Source organism: Heptranchias perlo, chromosome 3 (assembly GCF_035084215.1).
Source record: "Heptranchias perlo isolate sHepPer1 chromosome 3, sHepPer1.hap1, whole genome shotgun sequence".
NCBI lineage: Eukaryota > Metazoa > Chordata > Chondrichthyes > Hexanchiformes > Hexanchidae > Heptranchias > Heptranchias perlo.
In genome coordinates, this window is record NC_090327.1 from 23765270 (window position 1) to 23788055 (window position 22786).

Here is a 22786-nt window from a genome sequence, read left to right on the forward strand (position 1 = left end):
TACAGATATGCAAATCACTAAAAGTAACGAAGCAGGTTAATAAGGCCATTAAAAAAAAATCAAACAAAGCACTGGGGTTCATTTCTAGAGAGATAAAACTGAAATGCAGGCAAGTTATGTTAAACAGAGCCTGAACAGATGCCAGATTAAACGCCTTTGGCTAAGCATCTCAAACATTTGAGAGCTTGATTTCAATTGACTGGAAATAGAGAACAGCATATACTAACATATGACGCTGTTCAGACTCATAAAGATTAGAATCTTTGAACAATTATATTCCATAAATATAGCTTAATTGATTATAATATACGGAGCATTGTTATTTTCCACTAATCGAATGAAGATCAATGCTGGTCATCTGGTGGTGATTATTATGAAGGGAGAAAAAAGATTTCCAGATGGCAATAACAGGTCTAAATAAAAAAAATAGGCCCAACTCCTTCCTGGCTCAGTCGGTGAGGGCGTTGCCTAACATGGAACACCCATACCAAACAAGAAGGTCCCCAATCTGTGCTGAGTTAACTGATCTCACCAATGATGCTGCTCTTTAACCAACCGCTATGAGATGTACAACAATGATCCCCAGTTTACTCACATCACAAATTTTACACTTATCGGATATCGGCTATGATCGGGCTCCAGCTGCATGGAAATTCATAGGCGCAAAGCTGTGACCTATCTTTTCAAGTTGCATTGTGTTAGCAGCAGAGCAGAGATCAGTACATCTGCCTGGCTGTTTAACCATGATGATTTAAGACCTCCAACATTTACAAACACTTGTGCAAGTGTGCTTATTTCATTGATCAGAACAAGAAGTTGCAAAAAAAGTGTTTAAATTATGAAAGGTACAATCCATGTCTGGAATACAGTACCCCCCTATACTACTAAATATTAGAGGAAGGCTATGTAAACTGGAGCTATTTTGAACTCAGTAGAAACCTTCTTGCTGTGCTGCATTTCCATAGATTTTGGCAGATCCCAAAGTGCTCACCCAAGTGGCCATCCTTCACGTTTTAATCTCGACAATGAGTACCACCAGGCTGTTCAACATCGGAGGGCATCACATACAGGTCCAATGCTGTTGACACCTGGGCCCTAAAAATCCACAATCTTATTCGACTAATGTAATCAGGTTGGGGAGGGACTTCTATCCATTAGCCCCAGGTGTCCCTGACCCCATGTGACTTCCCAGAATATTTCCATAAAGTGGGCATGCTCTCCAGCAGCCTCACAGCTATGCCACTCATGAGGTGGGAGGGGTGGAAATTTGCAGTGGAGGCAAACCAGTGGGGAGGAGTACCAATAGTTCTGGACAATGAGGCCTTTTTCTTCCTAAAACCCTGGTCCTTTTTCAGAAAGTCCAGCATCCCAAATTAGTTAGGTCAATACAGAGCAGAAATGAACCCTAGGAACCTGAAGCATATCTAGGACAAAGGTATCAAGGGATATGGCGCTAAGGCGGGTAACTGGAATTGAGGTACAGATCAGCCATGATCCAACTGAATGATGGAGCAGGCTTGAGGGGCTGAATGGCCTATTGTTCCTATGTTATGGTCTGTATGGCTCACTTTTTACCAACTATGGCATTGGGGGAAGGGCTTGTTTTCTTTCCTTTAAGGTTACAAAAAAAGTGTCACATGAAAGCTTTTGAAAAGTTAAAACAATGCTGAGTTCCCGTCCTCCTCCCAACTTTCTTTGATCTTAAAACGGTTATCCATTCCTGTTTTTCACAATCTTTGAAAATTATTCACACATGACAATATTTTTTAATGCTCATTTGTTTCAAAACAGCTCTGTGCACATTTCTGAAGGCAGTGTTGCTGCAATAAATGATAGGGGGCACTGCAGCTTTAATCCACTTAAAGACAAAAAGAAACATACACGCTGCTCCCAGGAAAATGCCAGATGGCATCTTCATTGCAAATGTGCATGCAGGGGCAGACAAGAAGTAAACTCAACAGCTGAGCATTCTCTTTTGTAAATGCAGTGAACTCAGCACTACTCCAATTATTTTTGAAACTATCATGTTAAAAAGTAACATTTGATACAGTTCTGCTGAACTAAAAAGGAGAAAATGTTGGAGAACACAAGAAATAGGAGCAGGAGTAGGCCGTACGGCCCCTCGAGCCTGCTCCAATAAGATCATGGCTGATCTTCGACCTCAACTCCACTTTCCCACCCAATCCCCATATCCCTTGATTCCCCTAATGTCCAAAAATCTATCGATCTTAGTCTTGAATATACTCAATGACTGAGCATCCACAGCCCTCTGGGGTAGAGAATTCCAAAGATTCACAAAGCCACTGAGCGAAGAAATTTTTCCTCATCTCAGTCCTAAATGGCCGACCCCTTATCTTGAGACTATGACCTCTAGTTCTAGACTCTCCAGCCAGGGGAACAGCCTCTCAGCATCTACTCTGTCAAGCCCTTTAAGAATTTTATGCGTTTCAATGAGATCACCTCTCATTCCTCTAAATTCCAGAGACAATAGGCCCATTCTACACAATCTCTCCTCATAGGACAACCCTCTCATCCCAGGAATCAATATAGTGAACCTTCGTTGACCCCCTCTGAGACAAGTATATCCTTCAATAGGTAAGGAGACCAAAACTGTACACAGTACTCCAGGTGTGGTCTCACCAGAGCTCGATATAATTGCAACAAGACCTCCTTACTCTTATACACCAACCCCCTTGCAATAAAGGCTAACATACCATTTGCCTTCCTAATTGCTTGCTGTACCTACATGTTAACTTTTTGTGATTTGTGCACAAGGACACCCAAATCCCTCTGATTACCAACATTTCTTAGTCTCTCACCTTTTAAAAAATATTCTGCTTTTCTATTCTTCTCACCAATGTGGATAATTTCACATTTCCCCATATTATGCTCCATCTGCCACATTCTCGCCCACTCACTTAACTTGTCGAAATCCCTTTACAACCTCTTGGCATTCTCCTCATTGCTTACTTTCTCACCTAGCTTTGTATTGTCAGCAAACTTGGATACATTACACTCGGTCCCTTCATCTAAGTCATTGAAAAAATTGTAAACAGCTGAGGCCCAAGCACTGATTCTTGTAGCACCCCACTAGTTTCAACCTATTTAGTCCTACTCTGGTGGGAGTAGTTGATAGGACCCCGAACAGTAGTTATAGTGTTGGACAGAGTATAAATCAGGAAATTAGAGGATCATGTAACAAGGGTAATGCAATAATCGTAGGGGACTTCAATCTCCTTATAGACTGGGCAAACCAAATTGGCAAAAGTGGTTTTACAGTGGGGTGTAACGCCAGTTTTACACCCCACCCAATATGACTCACTGTTTGGAGAGCAAAACCAGGTAGGGTACAAAACCAGCGTTGTACCCAATCACGCAGGTTTCCCACCTGGCGAGTTAGGTTAAAACTACCCAAAACATAGCCTTTTTTTTCTTATTTCAGAAGTTGACTGACATACAGTGTAATGTCATAAGTTTCTCTATTTTGCTTTTTAAAACAGATATTTAGTTTTGCCAGTGGCAGCTGAGTATCTAACATTTAAAGTTACTGATGCCAAGCAATATTAGCTTTTGTACAATGTTAACTAGCGCTTATTTGCAGTGGTTTCTAATTTTGCAAGGGTGGTATTTTCTAAGATGCACCAACAGAATTAATTGAGATTCCAGTATTTGATGGCAGGTCATCAACAAATCTTTTGAAAATGGGAACCATGGGCTACAAAAATAATAATAAAAAAAATAAAGAATGTGCAACAATATTTCCAAACAATATATGTCGCAAGATACATGACAGGACTTGGCAGTTTATGATATAAGGCACAGTCACATCTGCATTCAACCGGTGATTTATTTTCCACTAAATCAAATCTCATCCAGTAGTCTTATGCTACATTTAAATTGCAACACTGGTGGTAGCCCTACCTTCAATGGTATCATTGTGGTGGCACAGTGTACTGCCCAAAGGGATACTGATTTTCCCCATGCCACCAGAAGTATAATGCCATTGGTGGCAAGGGTATCGCCAGCTGCCATTTTTGCTACCTGCAACTGGACTGATTTCTCAGCCCAACACAGCAGGCCACCAGCACGATTTTTGCACTCTTGACTGCTAACAACCTACCCCCCGACATCAGGCATGGTCCGCAGCAAGGAAACAAAAGTCACAATCAGAGCTTCAATTAGCCACAAAGCCTGCACAAGCCCAGTTATATTTTCTGGGGCAGACCCCTGAGCATCATCAACCAAGATCAACAGAATTTATTTATTTTTTATTATTGCCAATTTTCTCCCCTGCTCAAGTGTCCATTATTCATGCAAAAGTAACACTGTCAAGATATTTGACTTCGGCAGGCATCACTTTAGAGTCTAACCTTGTCCTCATGCAAAGGCCACACATACAGTTTTCTAGCATAGGACACCAGAAGGCAATATAATAGAAACATTTAAAATTATGAAAGGATGGGACAGGATAGATAGAAACAGGCTGTTTCCAGTAAGTAAGGGGTCAAGAACAAGAGGCAATAGGTACAAGATTAAATGTAACAGATTTAGAACAGAGGGCAGGAGAAACTCCTTCATATAGAAAGTTGAGGCTGTGGAATACACTTCCAGGGATAGTGAGGTAGAAACTATGTCAACATTCAAGATTAGATTGGATCGGTGAATGAAAGAAAAGGGGTTGAAGGGATATAGGAACAGTGTGGGTAAGTGTGAGTAGAACTATTTGTTCGCAAGGAGGGTAAATGCCGACATGGGCTGGTTGGGCCGAATGGCCTGTTTCCGTGTTGCAACCTGTATGCATTTCTACTTTTCACAAGGGCATTACAAATGGATGGGTATTTAACGGAAAGTTTCCCTAAAAAAAGGTACAGGGAGTGCAGAAGATCGCAGCCTCTTTGCTCTGTATCTCAGCCTCTCTCAGGTTTAACCCTAATGGAAAACTATCTTTAACTCTTTTCTAAGTATTTTCTTGACGGAAATGAGACTGGGAAGACTTCCCGCTGACATTCAGAATCCGCTTTGTGGATTTGATCTGAAGCGCTGAGACTGTAAATTACTATGTGATTAGTGCAGATTCAGAGTAGCTAATTGCACTACAGGGAGTAACCAAAGAGTGGATTAGCATAAACAATGTGTAGCAACCAGTTTTTGCAATGCTTAAAATTATGTACCATGAATTGCAGGTTAATTTACTGGCTAAGCTCCTAAACCTTCATAAAATTCCTTACAAACTAACAGCTGGATCACTAAATGTAGGTGGTATGAGGTACACAACAATTCGACTCTGCTTCTCACTAATCCACTGGCTATCATTCGATCCTAATATCAAATTCCATTGAAATGGTGGTGGTAAAATTTAGTCTTGCGCCTGCCTAATACATTTGTCAATTACTGCCGCTGGTTTGGTGATATCATTTCTACTAATAGTTCCATTACTCAATCCCACTAAACTGCACAGGAACTAAAATATCATAATCCTTCACACAGACGGCTGCAGCAATGGACTGATGGTATTACACGGGCAGATGAGCAGGTGTTGGTGGACAAACAATTTCTACCCGTCTAACATCCCTCAATATTTGTGCTTGTGGCAGCACATGGGTAAAGCTACGTTATTTGGGTTAATTTAAAGGATAATTTTGGGCAGTTGCAATTTCTATATATATTCTGAGCTATAAACATTTTTCTTTCAGATAGAAACTAATAATTCTAGTGTGTTAAAGTAACAGTACAAAACACAGTGAAAATAATAATAGTTGTAACTGGTAAATACAATAATCCACAAGTCAGAATTCTATGAATAGGTTAAAGGGAAAATAATGGATACCTAAGAGGAACTTGGAGACTGTAAGCTAATTGAGGGGTTCAGTGATTTACACATATGACAATAATGAATGTCTGAGAATGGTTGTGAGGCAGTAATTAATCAAGAGACTCAAATAGTTTCTATGGAGGATGATAAGACACCAGAGAGTGATTATGAAGCAGTAATCTAATTGAGAAGTTCAGGTGCTTCATATCGAGCATAACAGATACCCGGAAGTGATCATAGGGCAGTGATCTAATTGACAGGTTCGGATAGAGAACCTGGATGATTACAGGGCAGTAGTCTAATCAAGAGGTTCAAGCAGGTCAAAGAATGGGTTCCTGGAATTGGTTAAAAGGCAGCGAGCAAATTGAGCAGTTCCACAGAGAATGATGGATACCTGGCAGTGATTACCAAACAGTAATCTAATGAAGGGGTTCAGATGGTTTACCTGTAGAGTGAAAGATATCTGGCAGTGATTCTGAGGCAGCTGAAGCTGACCTGAAGATGAGAATACATCTACAAAATCACCCTGAACTCTTTATTCTTTTCACAATCGATGCCGTAAAGTGCGCAGGGGTGGGGAAGTTCAGTTCAGAGATCTCTTTTCTTTCTGTCCACAACAGCTGGTGTGACAAAGACATGGAACTAGTGTGCTCTGCGTTGCTAATTGTGATGAGAGGACTCTCAGTTGTGATTCTACTCAGTAACTTTATCAGGTGATACTCAGCAGTCAATTATTAGTAAAGAATACTGTCAATAGAAAAAATAAAAATACATGAATGTCCTCTCATTGAATATTCCGCTTAAATCTTAATTCTTATTGACAGAATATGTTTGGAGGTCATTCTTCCCAACAGGGCTGTGCCACTGCTTGCTCGATGTTGGAGCTATCTACTCCAATCCCATTTTCCTGCTCTTCCTTCATAACCTATGATATTTTTCCTCTTCAAAAGTTTATCTCATTCCTTTATCATTACAATGATTACCACAAGTGGCTATTGAAGCCAAGTGAATGTATTCCTTATTCTAAAAACACCTTGTGTGAAAATATTTCTTCTAACCTTCCCCCCTATTCTTTTTGCAGTAATTCCAAGTTTATGCCCCCTTGTTACCGAAACACTGACTAGAGGAAATAAATTTTTATTAGTTACCCTCTGAAAACCTGCCAAAACTTTGAACAGCTCTAATAGATCACCCTTTAACTTCCTCTAGTGAATACAGTCCTAGTTTTTCAAGTCTATAATAACTATATCCTCTCATCCTTAATATCATCCTAATGCATCCATGGCTCTGATACCTCTTCTTTAAAGGTGTGGTCCAAAACGCTACACAGTACGCTAACTGTGGCCTAACAAATGTCTTGCACAGATTCATCATCGTCTCCTTGTTTTGTATTCAGTGCCCTATATATAAAACCCCAAATCCTATTTTCCCTTTTTTATTGGTTTTATTACCTACAGTCCTGCTTTTAAAGATCTGTGTATCAGTGTACTGTTACACAAAAACAAGAGGCTTTGTTAATGGAAAATTTAGAAATGTTATATATTAATAGACATAATAGTAGTAAAGTGCCTGACAGATACAAGGTTCCATTGCATTCAGCGATCAGGGAGCAATATCAATATTTTCTCTCTTTGGAAATTCTACTTGTGGTTATTCACTTCACGCAATGCACAAAATACATTGGGAAGAGGTTTTGATAGTGCAAGTTGCCCATGGACCATTACAAGGAATGGGCTATACGAATTGAATGACCTCTTTCATTATATGTCATATTTTTATGGCAAAAATTTGAATCTGGAGGCTCGAACAATCTTAACATCACAAAGTAAGGCTTCACTCTTAGTTTATGATGTTATTAAGAAAACTCAATTCAATTACCTCGCATTTCACTGCTCTCATCTAATTTATTATTCTTTGGGGCTTTACATTAGGCTCTTGCACAGAGGACAACATGGTGTTAGAGTCAGGCTCCAAATCCTGTGCTGTTAGCTCAGGATAGTGTAGGCCTGGTAATGGCAATGAGACTATGGTGCTAAGAAACTACAGATATAAATGAATGTAACCTTCAAAAGCTGGTACCAAAACATTATTAAAACTTACTAAGTCCAACTTGGAATGACAATGCTTTGTAGACTGCTTTTGTACCAGTATAAATGGTGGCAGAGTCTGCGGCAAATACCTTATCTCCTGCCATCTGTTCCAAATTTCTGCATTTAGCAAGTCATTGGGACTATTCTTTCCCTGTCTAATTACATTCTCCATCTCCTAAAGGCTCCATTAATGCTGGAGTACAATACTATTGGTACCAGATGTTCTTTAGTATTTCAGCCAAGTGCCTACTCTTCATATGCAAGCCTGGACAAGGAGCGTTGATAGGCTATTAACTATAGAAGCACTCCAGCTATGTCTGGTCTTATTGTCAGGTTACAGTACAGTCACCTGTAGCATGTGCATAGGAATATAGGAATTGCTAGACGACAAAAGTCCACCTCATTCGCCTTCTACCATCCTGGCAGTTGCATGACACAACAATAATGGAGTTGTTGACTAATGATAGCAATCTATCTCTATCAATGAGTCTGCAACAGACCCAGACAAGACGCGAGGAAAACCCCAATGGTGGAGAGCTTTGGTAACCATAGGTCCAAAGTCACTTGTTCCTCCTAAGAATGATACACTTAGCACACGTCATGTCCCAATATGCTGTATCCTAAAATGTTATTTTCTGAAATATGTAAGAATATTCAGTTGATATACTTTAAAGGATATCAAACCAATCTTTGTCTTTTTTCCTAACACACATGTACAGTAACTGGACTGGATTTCTCTCATACATATCTAAAGTTTATAATATGCCCAATTTAGCTCACTTCCAAACCATCTTACATCAAGTTAATCATCATGGAACTGCAAAACAAAACTAAAAGGAATAAGTTAACCTCTTTTTGGCAAAATCCTCACAGATTAAGTCAGACATAGAGATACATTAACTAATGCTATGCTATTTGCAGTGTCATTTTTTTTATTCGTTCACGGGATGTGGGCGTCACTGGCGAGGCCAGCATTTATTGCCCATCCCTAATTGGCCTCGAGAAGGTGGTGGTGAGCCGCCTTCTTGAACCGCTGCAGTCCGTGTGGTGACGGTTCTCCCACAGTGCTGTTAGGAAGGGAGTTCCAGGATTTTGACGAGCGATGATGAAGGAACGGCGATATATTTCCAAGTCGGGATGGTGTGTGACTTGGAGGGGAACGTGCAGGTGGTGTTGTTCCCATGTGCCTGCTGCTCTTGTCCTTCTAGGTGGTAGAGGTCGCGGGTTTGGGAGGTGCTGTCGAAGAAGCCTTGGCGAGTTGCTGCAGTGCATCCTGTGGATGGTACACACTGACGCCACAGTGCACCGGTGGTGAAGGGAATGAATGTTTAGTGTGGTGGATGGGGTGCCAATCAAGCGGGCTGCTTTATCTTGGATGGTGTCGAGCTTCTTGAGTGTTGTTGGAGCTGCACTCATCCAAGCAAGTGGAGAGTATTCCATCACACTCCTGACTTGTGCCTTGTAGATGGTGGAAAGGCTTTGGGGAGTCAGGAGGTGAGTCACTCGCCGCAGAATACCCAGCCTCTGACCTGCTCTCATAACCACAGTATTTATATGGCTGGTCCAGTTCAGTTTCTGGTCAATGGTGACTCCCAGGATGTTGATGGTGGGGGATTCGGTGATGGTAATGCCGTTGAATGTCAGGGGGAGGTGGTTAGACTCTCTCTTGTTGGAGATGGTCATTGCCTGGCACTTATCTGGCGCGAATGTTACTTGCCACTTATGAGCCCAAGCCTGGATGTTGTCCAGGTCTTGCTGCATGCGGGCTCGGAATGCTTCATTATTTGAGGGGTTGCGAATGGAACTGAACACTGTGCAGTCATCAGCGAACATCCCCATTTCTGACCTTATGATGGAGGGAAGGTCCATTGATGAAGCAGCTGAAGATGGTTGGGCCGAGGACACTGCCCTGAGGAACTCCTGCAGCAATGTCCTGGGGCTGAGATGATTGGTCTCCAACAACCACTACCATCTTCCTTTGTGCTACGTATGACTCCAACCACTGGAGAGTTTTCCCCCTGATTCCCATTGACTTCAATTTTACTCGGGCTCCTTGGTGCCACACTCGGTCAAATGCTGCCTTGATGTCAAGGGCAGTCACTCTCACCTCACCTCTGGAATTCAGCTCTTTTGTCCATGTTTGGACCAACGCTGTAATGAGGTCTGGAGCAGAGTGGTCCTGGCAGAACCCAAACTGAGCATCGGTGAGCAGGTTATTGGTGAGTAAGTGCCGCTTGATAGCACTGTCGATGACACCTTCCATCACTTTGCTGATGATTGAGAGTAGACTGATGGGGCGATAATTGGCCGGATTGGATTTGTCCTGCTTTTTGTGGACAGGACATACCTGGGCAATTTTCCACATTGTCGGGTAGATGCCAGTGTTGTAGCTGTACTGGAACAGCTTGGCTCGAGGCGCAGCTAGTTCTGGAGCACAAGTCTTCAGCACTACAGCTGGGATGTTGTCGGGGCCCATTGCCTTTGCTGTATCCAGTGCACTCAGCCGTTTCTTGATATCACGTGGAGTGAATCGAATTGGCCGAAGACTGGCTTCTGTGATGGTGGGGATATCGGGAGGAGGCCGAGATGGATCACCCACTCGGCACTTCTGGCTGAAGATGGTTGCAAACGCTTCAGCCTTGTCTTTTGCACTCACGTGCTGGACTCCGCCATCATTGAGGATGGGGATGTTTGCAGAGCCTCCTCCTCCCGTTCGTTGTTTAATTGTCCACCACCATTCACGACTGGATGTGGCAGGACTGCAGAGCTTTGATCTGATCCGTTGGTTGTGGAATCGCTTAGCTCTGTCTATAGCATGTTGCTTCCGCTGTTTAGCACGCATGTAGTCCTGAGTTGTAGCTTCACCAGGTTGGCACCTCATTTTTAGGTACGCCTGGTGCTGCTCCTGGCAAGCTCTTCTACACTCCTCATTGAACCAGGGTTGATCCCCTGGCTTGTTGGTAATGGTAGAGTGAGGAATATGCCGGGCCATGAGGTTACAGATTGTGCTGGAATACAATTCTGCTGCTGCTGATGGCCCACAGCGCCTCATGGATGCCCAGTTTTGAGCTGCTAGATCTGTTCTGAATCTATCCCATTTAGCACGGTGGTGGTGCCACACAACACGTTGGATGGTGTCCTCAGTGCGAAGACGGGACTTCATCTCCACGAGGACTGTGCGGTGGTCACTCCTACCAATACTGTCATGGACAGATGCATTTGCGACAGGGAGATTGGTGAGGACGAGGTCAAGTAAGTTTATCCCTCGTGTTGGTTTGCTCACCACCTGCCGCAGGCCCAGTCTAGCAGCTATGTCCTTCAGGACTCGGCCAACTCGGTCAGTAGTGGTGCTACCGAGCCACTCTTGGTGATGGACATTGAAGTTCCCCACCCAGAGTACATTTTGTGCCCTTGCTACCCTCAGTGCTTCCTCCAAGTGGTGCTCAACATGGAGGAGGACTGATTCATCAGCTGAGGGAGGACGGTAGGTGGTAATCAGCAGAAGGTTTCCTTGCCCATGTTTGACCTGATGCCATGAGATTTCATGGGGTCCAGAGTCAATGTTGAGGACTCCCAGGGCTACTCCCTCCTGACTGTATATCACTGTACCGCCACCTCTGGTGGGTCTGTCCTGCCGGTGGAACAGGACATACCCAGGGATGGCGATGGAAGAATCTGGGACGTTGGCTGAAAGGTATGATTCTGTGAGTATGACTATGTCAGGCTGTTGTTTGACTTGTCTGTGGGACAGCTCTCCCAATTTTGGCACAAGTCCCCAGATGTTAGTAAGGAGGACCTTGCAGGGTCGACTGGGCTTGGTTTGCCGTTGTCGTGTCCGGTGCCTAGTGGTCCGATGCCGGGTAGTCCGTCCGGTTTTATTCTTATTATGACTTTTCGTAGCGAGATTTTACAACTGAGTGGCTTGCTAGGCCATTTCAGAGGGCAATTAAGAATCAACCACATTGCTGTGGGTCTGGAGTCACATATAGGCCAGACCGGGTAAGGACAGCAGGTTTCCTTCCCTAAAGGACATTAGTGAACCAGATGGGTTTTTACGACAATCCGGTAGTTTCATGGCCATCATTACTGATACTAGTTTTTTTTAATTCCAGATTTTATTTAATTAATTGAATTAATTAAATTAACACATCTAATACTACTGCAAGGCTAAGCATTGAGAATTCTATCGACACCACATGGTTGACACTTGATGCCCTCTGAAATGGCCAAGAAAGCCACTCAGTTGTATGTCAGGGAAACTAGGAATGGACAATAAATGGAGTCTTGTTGGTGACACCTACACCCCGAGAACAAATGAAAAAAAAATGACAAGTTTACATCATTTAAGGCACAAATCTAATTTAAATAGATCACAGTAACTCAGCAATAGTTAGGTTTTCTCGGCGAGAGTATAGCAGAGTTATGTTCAATGTTTGAGATTATAGTACAGTTTAGCAAGATAAAACTTACAGTTAATTTTCAACATGTCACTAACATGTTAACAGATTCAAATAAACAGGCTGCTACTTTCTTGGTTGAGAAATGGCTTTCTTGTCACCATTCTGGTTCAGGGAAGGCCGGAGGATGTAACACTGGCTGTTAGACATCTTCTGGAATGCTCGGCTTTACTTCTACAGTCGTCATCACCTTTCCTCAGTCTGCTCATCCTAGCTTAATATATCTTGCATGTACATGCTTCTCTGCACTTTTTTACTGAAAATTTACTCTCACATTGTGCTCAAAGATTTGAACTATTAAATACATTTGCAATATACTTTACAAGTTTACTTCTGTCAGATTAAACAAAACATTTCTTAATTTTGGAATTTTCAATCTTAACAGTTTCTTTCTGGCATCTGCAGAACTGCTTCAAAGGTACTTCACAACTTCTGTTTATCTTCCTGTCCTTTCTGAGAAGCTTCTTAACACTTCCTTTGAGCCTCCTTCAAAACTCTCCCTGTTCCTGTTTGACCTTTCTGTTCTTTCCCTTCTTTCTTGAGGTGCAGAGAAACTTGACTTTATGCTTTATATTCTATCGAGACAAGCCCACTTATAGGAGCAATATTTTCGTGACAAAATCAAAAGGATTGACTGTCATATGGAATGTTTCTCAGGTGTCAATCAACTCGCAGGCATTTGCCAAAAAGAGGCTGTTTCCCCTGGCTGGAGAGTCTAGAACTAGGGGGCATAACCTCAGGATAAGGGGTCAGCCATTTAGGACTGAGTTGAGGAGGAGTATCTTCACTCAAGCGGTTGTGAATCTTTGGAATTCTCTACCCTAGAGGGCTGTGAATGCTCAGTCATTGAGTATATTCAAGACTGAGATCGTTAGATTTTTGGACTCTAAGGGAATCAAGGGATATGGAGATTGGGTGGGAAATTTGAGGTCGAAGATCAGCCACGATCTTATTGAATGGCAGAGCAGGCTCGAGGGGCCGTATGGCCTACTCCTGCTCCTATTTCTTATGTTCTTAAAACTACGATAGTCAAATTCCAAATATCCTGATGAAGTCCAGGGATGTACAGGACCGGAAAAGCCCATTGTGTCCATCAGACCAGCCCGAATGTCTAGGAACCATCATATGTCAAGATACCGGTCATAGACCTCTGTTCACCTTTTGATCATTTGACATCCTCTGGCCTTCCCTGCACCAGAATTATGACCAGAAAGCCATTTCTGACACTAAAAGCCTCCCAGTTAATTTCACGGTATTTTATGTAAAAACAGTGATCTATCTCCAGGTTTGCCATGATGTGGCTCCAGGCTTTATTAAGACATTTGGTGCCTGTCCATATAAATTCAAGTAACTGTCTGCTTGTGTACGACTTTTGTATTAGCTTCTCAGTTTAGATTTTTTGCTTTCCCAGGTTTTCAGTGTTAACCCTTTTGAGTTTTCAGTAGTGTGGTTAACAGGGCCTCTTTCCTACACTGTCGTCATCCAATTTTCATGTTAGTGTAATGATAAAGAGTGGGAACACTAGTTGAATTTTCCCCTCCTAATTTCAGAGGCGCTAAGACCAACTGTCGCGCTTCAATGCCATCCCAGTTTAGATCAGTAAATTCAGCACAAAACCTGGATGTTTCCTGTTTTCTACAGCTCTGTCGACATCATCCACACCCTTTGCTGACATTTCAATGATCCGGTTTTTTTAAAAGTCTTAGCAAGCGATCCAGCTATGAAATGTAATAGAAACTGGGTCACAGAAAAAAAATTATATGCAAAGTGAAGTGGAATGAAAATGGTCCTGGTTTGGTCAGGAAGGCAAATGGTCTGTCAGCTTCGCCGGGGCAGATTTTCAATAACGCGAATCCGATCTGCATTTATCTCACATGCTACACTGTGATTTAATGACAACACAAACCTAATCTGCAATTACCTCACATCACCACTACTGCAGCAGTTAAAACTAGCGACAGGTTTTCCATAATTTAATCACTAATTCGGCAATGCTAGTTCAGCTATTAACGATTAAGTCTGCACTCAAACTTCTGTATACAAAGGACAGAGACCCAGGTTACTACACTGTCACTCAATCATCACAGAACAATGTTTTTTTCTTCACCTTTTCACATTTCCTCCTCTCCTGAACATAGGAACAGGAGTCGGCATTCAGCCCCTCGAGCCTGCTCCGCCGTTCAATTAGATAATGTCTGATCTGCACCTCAACTCCACTTTCATGCCTTTGTTCCATATCCCTTGATACACTCACCTAACAAAAATCCATCCATTTCAGTCTTGAAAACTCCAATCGTCCTCGTGTCCACAGCCTTTTGGGGGAGTGAGTTCCAGATTTCTACTACTAAAGGTGCTGATACTTGCTGAACTTCAATGCCACAGGTCCTGGTTGCCATCTAGTACCCACCTTGAGTGGCCCTTCTCCATGCTTGAGCCTAGTCATCATAGGGTGGTAACTGAGCCTGATTCTATCCTCACCCAACATCAACACATCCCAGCACAGGTCATTCCACAACAATCAGAAGTAGGACACGAGCTGATTTCCCCTTCTCTAATCTGATGCATTGAGAACAGTTGTGGCACTCCTTAATCCTCCTTGAATGAGATCAGCTAACTCAGCACAGACCAGGAATCAAACTTGGGCCTTCTGGTCAGTACAGTTCAGTTACATTCCAGCTTTACCAACTGGGCTCTAATACAACAAATCTGATCTGGAGTTACCTCCAAATTACCAGAACTGCTATTAAATCACTACGGACGAACACAAACCACGGCCTCTCTCCAAATTTCTTCAATTTAGGTGAAGCCAGCTCCACAAAATGCTGTTTGGGAAATAACAAAACAAAGGAACAACCTAACACATACGAATATCAGAGTTAAGCTAAGGAACCATGGCGGGGGTGGGGGGGGGGCGGGGGTGGTGGGGAGAAAAAAACATTCTTCGTAGGAATACGTATCTACAAGCACGTCACAGAAGATAATGAATTGATAGGGAAATACTCCTGTATTAAGTAGCAATGCAGCAGCTGAAGGAACGTTGATAATAAATGATGGGGTTAGACATTCATTGGCTTGTAATATATAGACATGATTACAAGACATAATGCTGAGTGCCTCGACCAAATGGAATTCAGAAATCTACCATTTTTTTTTTAAAACCTCATTTCTATCCTGATTTTTAAATCTCATCTGTTCAGCTAAAAATCTTGCACTTGTTAACTCAGCCTTGTACCCTGTGACCAAACTAATTTCAAAGTATTTATTGAAAGCCAGTGAAAGTACCTGACAAGGTAACAATGCGGTCAGGATGCACACTGACTAACGAGCAGCCTGTGAGTTCCACAGTCTCACTAAATGCTACAGAATGTCATTCTTTGTTTGCAGGAGCACAATTTCAACTAGAAAGCAGTCACAAAAATATGGGGAGGGAAGTCAGAAAAGTTACTGGTTCACAAAGTAAGGCAAGAAATAGCCCCAGTCAGTAATAGCTAGGCAAGTGTCAGCTGGTGTTAGGAACTAGAAAAGTGCACTGCGATAAAGAAAGCAAGTCTGTTACAGCTGCAAAGCAATAATAGATTTGAGGAGCAAAACACACATTAATCTGACACCAATGTAATAGAATATAGTACGTTTAGGACGTATCCTTCCCAGGTGACCAAACTAAGCTCAACCCATCAGACTTGGTGCCAGGTCCAAAAAACACTGAGCTTAAGCCAACAATCCAACTGAACTACCTGGCTCAGCACCAATAAAATGAATGTACAGCACATATAGAGCAAGTACTATTGTTTCCTAAACTGGTTAGAACTGGGGACAATGAGGGATTTACTTTGGAATACCTGTTTTAGTGTCCCTTAAAGCAAGTTTGCTGTCGCTGTTTTTTCAAATATGGTCACTCCAGAACTGAAAATTTAAAGAGACACAATAAAAAAAAACCTGTAATTTTACTACTTGTTTAGATGAATTTAGTTCTATTTGGAAAAAAAAATTAGTAGAACAATTAAATGTTGAATTTAATTCAAAGGAGTCACTTTTTAAAAAATCAGCACATTTACTTTTATCCACATGAAAGCAGCATGTCCCTAGGGGGGCTCTGCTTATCAGACTTACCCTCAGAGAGCTGCATTAAACAAGTAATTTCAAATATAAACCTAACAGGATTGATCGTAATCTGGTGTTAATTTACAAGTATCTTTAAAATAGATAATAATGGATATTTGGGATGGAGTTACCTCAGGGTTCTGACGATATCACGACTCTACGAGTGGGTAACAGACAACTCGAGAGTTTCGACTTCAGTTTAGAAGCTTCTGAGCTCCTTTGGGTTAGCATCTGTTACTTGTTTGTTGTTGCAATATTTTAAAAATTGAGCCACGATCCCCAATTAAATCAATCAGTAAATTCACTACCCCATATGAAATTGAGTTATACAGAATGGGAGAGTGCCAGTGTGCAACTGGGTTATGCAGACCAGGAAGGGTGGTATTGTGATATTAAGTTATACAGACCATGAATGTGACAGTGTAAAACTGATTTATATGGAGCAGGTGGGTACCAACACAGATCAAGCTATCCCTGGTCTGTGCTGAGTTAGCTGATCTCAGCCAGATGGAGATAGGGACCCGACAATTGGTCTCCGCATACCTAGCCTAGGGGAATGGGGTGGAGGTGAATTAGCAAGGTTCTTTCTTTTGATCACTATCCAGTGATCATCCTGGAAAGTGTGTGCGTGAGGACATTTTGTGAGAGGAGTCGAGCTCATTTATGGAGGCTCAAATATCCTGACAAAACTCGTTGTCTAAGCTCACACATAAAGAATGCTAATTTCTCTGAGGTGGTGCAAGATGGTCAGATCCCATAGAATTGTACTCTAGTATGCAGCCGTGTCTTCAGGAGAGGAGGAAAGAACATAGGAGTGAAAAAATAGCAAAAAAAACTTTACAACAAACTTATGAGTACAGCAACAGCAGGTGTGTGTGACTTTTAAGGTTTTTTTTAAAATACACTGGTGAGGAGATTAAGTGTTTTTCAAGCCAAAAGGGCAAAATGAGACATCAATACAAGATCTGAAACTTTTCTTTGTTTTCCCCCAGTGCAGATTAAACGTGGTCTCATCTACATTTAATAAAAAGACAGATTCAAAGTATAACCTAATTTGCATTGTGTGAGGCATCAAGGATATATTATGTATTTGAAACACATTGGCAATGGGGGTCACCATTGACCAGAAACTTAACTGGACCAGCCATATAAATACTGTGGCTACAAGAGCTGGTCAGAGGCTGGATATTCTGCGGCGAGTAACTCACCTCCTGACTCCCTAAAGCCTTTCCACCATCTACAAGGCACAAGTCAGGAGTGTGATGGAATACTCTCCACTTGCCTGGATGAGTGCAGCTCCAACAACACCCAAGAAGCTCAACACCATCCAGTACAAAGCAGCCCGCTTGATTGGCACCCCATCTACCACCCTAAACATTCACTTCCTTCACCACCGCGCACTGTGGCTGCAGTGTGTACCTTCCACAGGATGCACTGCAGCAACCCGCCAAGGCTTCTTCGACAGCACCTCCCAAACCCGCGACCTCTACCACCTAGAAGGACAAGAGCAACAGGCACATGGGAACAACACGACCTGCATGTTCCCCTCCAAGTCACACACCATCCCGACTTGGAAATATATTGCCGTTCCTTCATTGTCGCTGGGTCAAAATCCTGGAACTCCCTTCCTAACAGCACTGTGGGAGAACCTTCACCACACGGACTGCAGCGGTTCAAGAAGGCAGCTCACCACCACCTTCTCAAGGGCAATTAGGGATGGGCAATAAATGCTGGCCTCGCCAGCGACGCCCACATCCCATGAACGAATAAAAAAAAGGGAAAACTGGAGGTGTTGTAAGTCAGAACAGTGTCCTTTAAAATCCAAAACCTGCACTTTCAAATCTAATTCACTGATGGGACGAAAATCTCTTCTATGCAATTTGTAAGAATCCCAAGAATGTAGGCAATCTCATCCCAATTCTTAGCAGCATAAAACTTCCCATAATTTTGCACGAACTGGCATTAAATTGTCAATCTTGTGACTAGAAGCCACAGGGATAGGAACATAGGAACAGGAGTAGGCCATTCAGCCCCTTGAGCCTGTTCCACCATTCAAGGAGGTCATGGCTGATCTGCATTCTAACTCCATTTACCCCCATTGGCTCCATATCCCTTAATGCCCTTGGCTCGGAAAAAAAAAATCGATCAATCTCAGATTTAAAATTATGAATTGAGCTAGCATCTATTGCTTTTTGCAGGAGAGAATTCCACACTTCTACCACCCTTTGCGTTTCCTAACTTCTCTCCTGAATGGCCTGGTTCTCACTTTAAGGTAATCTCCCCTTATCCTAGACTCCCCCACCAGCGGGAAAAGTTTCTCTCTATCTACCCTATCAATTCCTTTCAAAATCCTAAAAACCTCAATTAAATCACCCTTTAACCTTTTATATTCCAGGAAATACAAGCCTAGTTTATGTAAACTCTCCTCATAATTTAACCCATGAAGCCCTGGAAACATTCTGGTAAATCTGCGCTCCACTCCTTCCAAGGCCAATATATCCTTTCTAAGGTGCGGTGCCCAGAGCAGTACACAATACTCCAGATGTGGTCTAACCAGGACTTTGTATAGTTGTAATGACAGAGCTGCCGCCACCTGTCACACCTCCAGAAGCAGCTCACCCAAAGTCGGAGATTAAATTTGTACCCTTGCCAGCCTTACGTAAGTCCTGGGGAGATGGCCTTAGGTCATCCACTACTATAGGTCAGTGCTATTTCTTTGCTTTTGATATTTTCCATGTATGTTAAGGGGTAGAGGAAAACACTAAGGAGGTGGTCACCACTGTATCTAGCCAGCACCAATCTTATTCACTGAGTATTTTTTTCCGTTAATAATTGCAAGAAGTGAAAGAGAAAAATAATTCAATTTCTACTCTTTCATTTTTGATATAGAGCATTTGCAGCAAACCAAAATAAATGAATACTAATAAAAAGTTACTTCCCTTAGCCTAACCTATAGAACAATTCATTCATCTTTATTAAGAGGTGATTGCATTTTATCAGCCTGCCCCAAGCATAATCAGTTTGAACATATTAAAATAAGCGGCATTTCTATATACAAGAATAGACTGTCTTCTCGATCAACCCTCAGCTCTATACCTAAACGTCCTTGACAGAAAAGACAAAATTCGTTTCAAGTTTCACATTATGATGGTATTAGGAAGTCTCTGTTACATCAGGTGATCTTTCTCAGTCCAGTTTTAAAGTGGTGAATCGATGACCATTTTGTATGTGTCCATTATTCACAGATGTAAAATTACACAATGAAGCTCGAGCATAACAGCAGACAAAGCCATTAGTCTTTTAATAAAAATCTATAACAAAAAGAGACTCACAGTCCATCTCTAAGCTCTTGTGTGTCATTAGGTGTCCCCAGAGCTTGCAAACTCTTCTCTAAGGAAGTCACTGAAAAGAAAAGGTGAGGATTAATGAGAATGAGAGGTTGAAACATTGGCCGATTGAAAGGTCAGGTTCTTCCATGAAAACACAGCCTTTTTGTTTTTGCATGATCCAACAAAGGTTTATTAATGCAATAAATTTGAAAGCAAGAGATTTTGAATTTCCAATCTGATACCCAACAGTAATATTTCTAACCGCGGAAGATGGAGGGCAGGAGGCAAAGGTTGAAAAGTGGAAATGGATGAATATTTGAGTTTTGCTGGATTAAAATTGGTGATTAGGGAGCATTTGTACAGAATTGAACCTAGGGATATGAAGTGGGTAGGATATAGAGTCCATTATAGGGTAGATTGTACATCGTCTGTGGAAAGCGGAGGCTTGATGACCCGAGCAGCCTTTTTTATTCTCGGCTTTCTTACATTCTTATAGAATTGCTGGAGAATTGTTGCATTACAATGAACTGTCTTTTTTAACATTCTTATTACAAGCCCAGAAGGATTTTTTTTTTAAAATATCGCCCATCTCCCAATCCACAACATATCCTAGCGAGCATCATCATCCAAATCCAATAATTTAATTGCCTATTTGTCATTATTCCAGTGGAAAGAAACTCTGAGTCTTTAGACTATTATCATATTACTGATTGCTTAGAGGTTTAGGAAGGTTAATTGAGGTGTTTAAGATGATTAAAGGAGTTGATAGGGTGTATAGAGAGAAACTATTTCCTCTGATGAGGGAGTCCACAACAAGGGGACATAACCTTAAAATTAGAGCTAGGCCATTCAGGGGTGATAGAATCTTCAAAATTTATGGCACAGAAGAAAGCCATTTGGCCCATCGTGTCTGTGCTGGCCGAAAAAGAGCTATCCAGGCTAATCCCACTTTCCAGCTCTTGGTCCGTAGCCTTGAGGGTTACGGCACTTCAAGTGCATATCCAAGCCCGTTTTAAATGCGATGAGGGATTCTGCCTCTACCACCATTTCAGGCAGTGAGTTCCAGACCTCTACCACCCTCTGGATGAAAAAATTTCTCCTCAACTCCCCTCTAATCCTTCTACCAATTACTTTAAATCTATGCCCCCTGGTTATTGACCTCACTGCAAAAGGAAATAGGTCCTTCCTATCCACTCTATCTAGGCCCCACATTAAATTAAATCTTCCCTCAGCCTCCTTTGTTCCAAAGAAAACAATCCCAGCCTATCCAATCTTTTCTCATAGCTAATATTCTCCAGCCCTGGCAACATCCTCATAAATCTCCTCTGTTCCCTCTCTGGTGCAATCACATCTTTCTTGTAATGTGGAGACCAGAACTGTACGCAGTATTCTACCTATGGCCTAACTAGTGTTTTATACAGTTCTAGCATAACCTCCCTGCTTTTATATTCTATGCCTCAGCTAATAAAGGATAGTATCCCTTATGCCTTCTTAACCACCTTATCTACCTGTCCTGGTACCTTCAGGGATCTGTGGACATGCACTCCAAGGTCCCTCTCTGTCTCTACACTTCCGGATGTTTCTGCCTCTCTCTCTGTTTTTCTTTCCTGTTTGTTTTTTTTTGTGTTGACTGTATATTCGGGGGCTCTGTAGGTAACACCTCTCTGTCTGAACACTGTGATTGCCTTGGCAACGGGCAGTTGCAAAGACTATCTGTAATCAGCAGGTATTGTTCTGTGATTTATAAATGCTTAGGCTTCGAGGAGTTCCTGACATTTACCTGAGGAAGGAGGAAGCCTCCGAAAGCTTGTAAATTTCAAATAAAATCGTTGGACTATAACTTGGTGTTGTAAAATTGTTTACAATTGTCAACCCCAGTCCATCACCGGCATCTCCACATCACATCTACACTTCTCAGTATCCTACAATTTATTTTGTACTCCCTCGCCTGTTTGCCCTCCCCAAATGCATTACCTCACACGTCTCTGGATTGAACTCCATTTGCCACATTTCTGCCCACCTGACCAGTCCATTGATATCTTCCTGCAGTCCAAAACTCTCTTCCTCACTAGCCATCACACAGCCAACTTTTGTATCATCTGGAAACTTCTTAATCATGCCCCTACATTTAAGTCTAAATCATTGATATATACCACAAAAAGCAAGGGACCGAGTGTGGAACCCCACTGGAAACAGCCTTCCAGTCACAAAAACACCCGTCGACCATTACCCTTTGCTTTCTGCCACTGAGCCAATTTTGGATCCAACTTGCCACTTTCCCTTGGATTCCATGGGCTTTAATGTTTCTAACCAGTCTGCCATGTGGGATCTTGTCAAAAGCCTAGCTAAAATCCATGTAGACTACATCAAATTCGCTACCCTCATCGACCCTCCTTGTTACCTCCTCAAAAAATTCAATCAAGTTAGTCAGACACTACCTTCGCTTAACAAATCCATGCTGACTGTCCTTGATTAATCCGTGCCTTTTCCCCAATAATTTGCCCATCACTGAGGTTAGGCTGACTGGCCTGTAATTACTCGGTCTATCCCTTTCTCCCTTTTTGAACAATAGTACAATGTTAGGAGTCCTCCAGCATGCCTGTGACCAGAGAGGATTGGAAAATGATGATCAGAGACTCCGCTATTTCCTCCCTTGCTTTTCTTAACAGCCTGGGATACATTTCATCCGGGCCTGGTGATTTATCTACTTTCAAGGATGCTGAACCTCTTAATATTTCCTATCTCACTACATTTATCCCATCCAATATTTCACACCCCTCCTCCTTAACTACAATGATGTCAGGAAGCATTTCTTCACACAAAGGGTAGTGGAAATCTGGAAAACTCACCCAAAAAACTGTTAAGTTTAGGTCATTGAAAATTTCAAAACTGATATATATAGATTTTTGTTAGGCAACGGTATTAAGAATTACGGAACAAAGTGGGTAAATGGAGATAAGATATAGATCAGCCATGATCTAACTGAATGGATAAACT

General features: G+C 42.1%; 1 protein-coding gene across 1 annotated transcript in view; it reads right to left on the reverse strand.

Annotated features, from left to right (window-relative positions):
* Positions 1 to 22786, reverse strand: part of tsnare1 (T-SNARE Domain Containing 1) — a 619881-nt gene that overhangs the window by 385578 nt on the left and 211517 nt on the right. The window contains exon 4 of the mRNA XM_067978551.1: positions 19793 to 19862. Within this exon, the coding sequence (XP_067834652.1) occupies positions 19793 to 19862 (70 nt within the window). The remainder of the gene's footprint in view (positions 1 to 19792; positions 19863 to 22786) is intronic.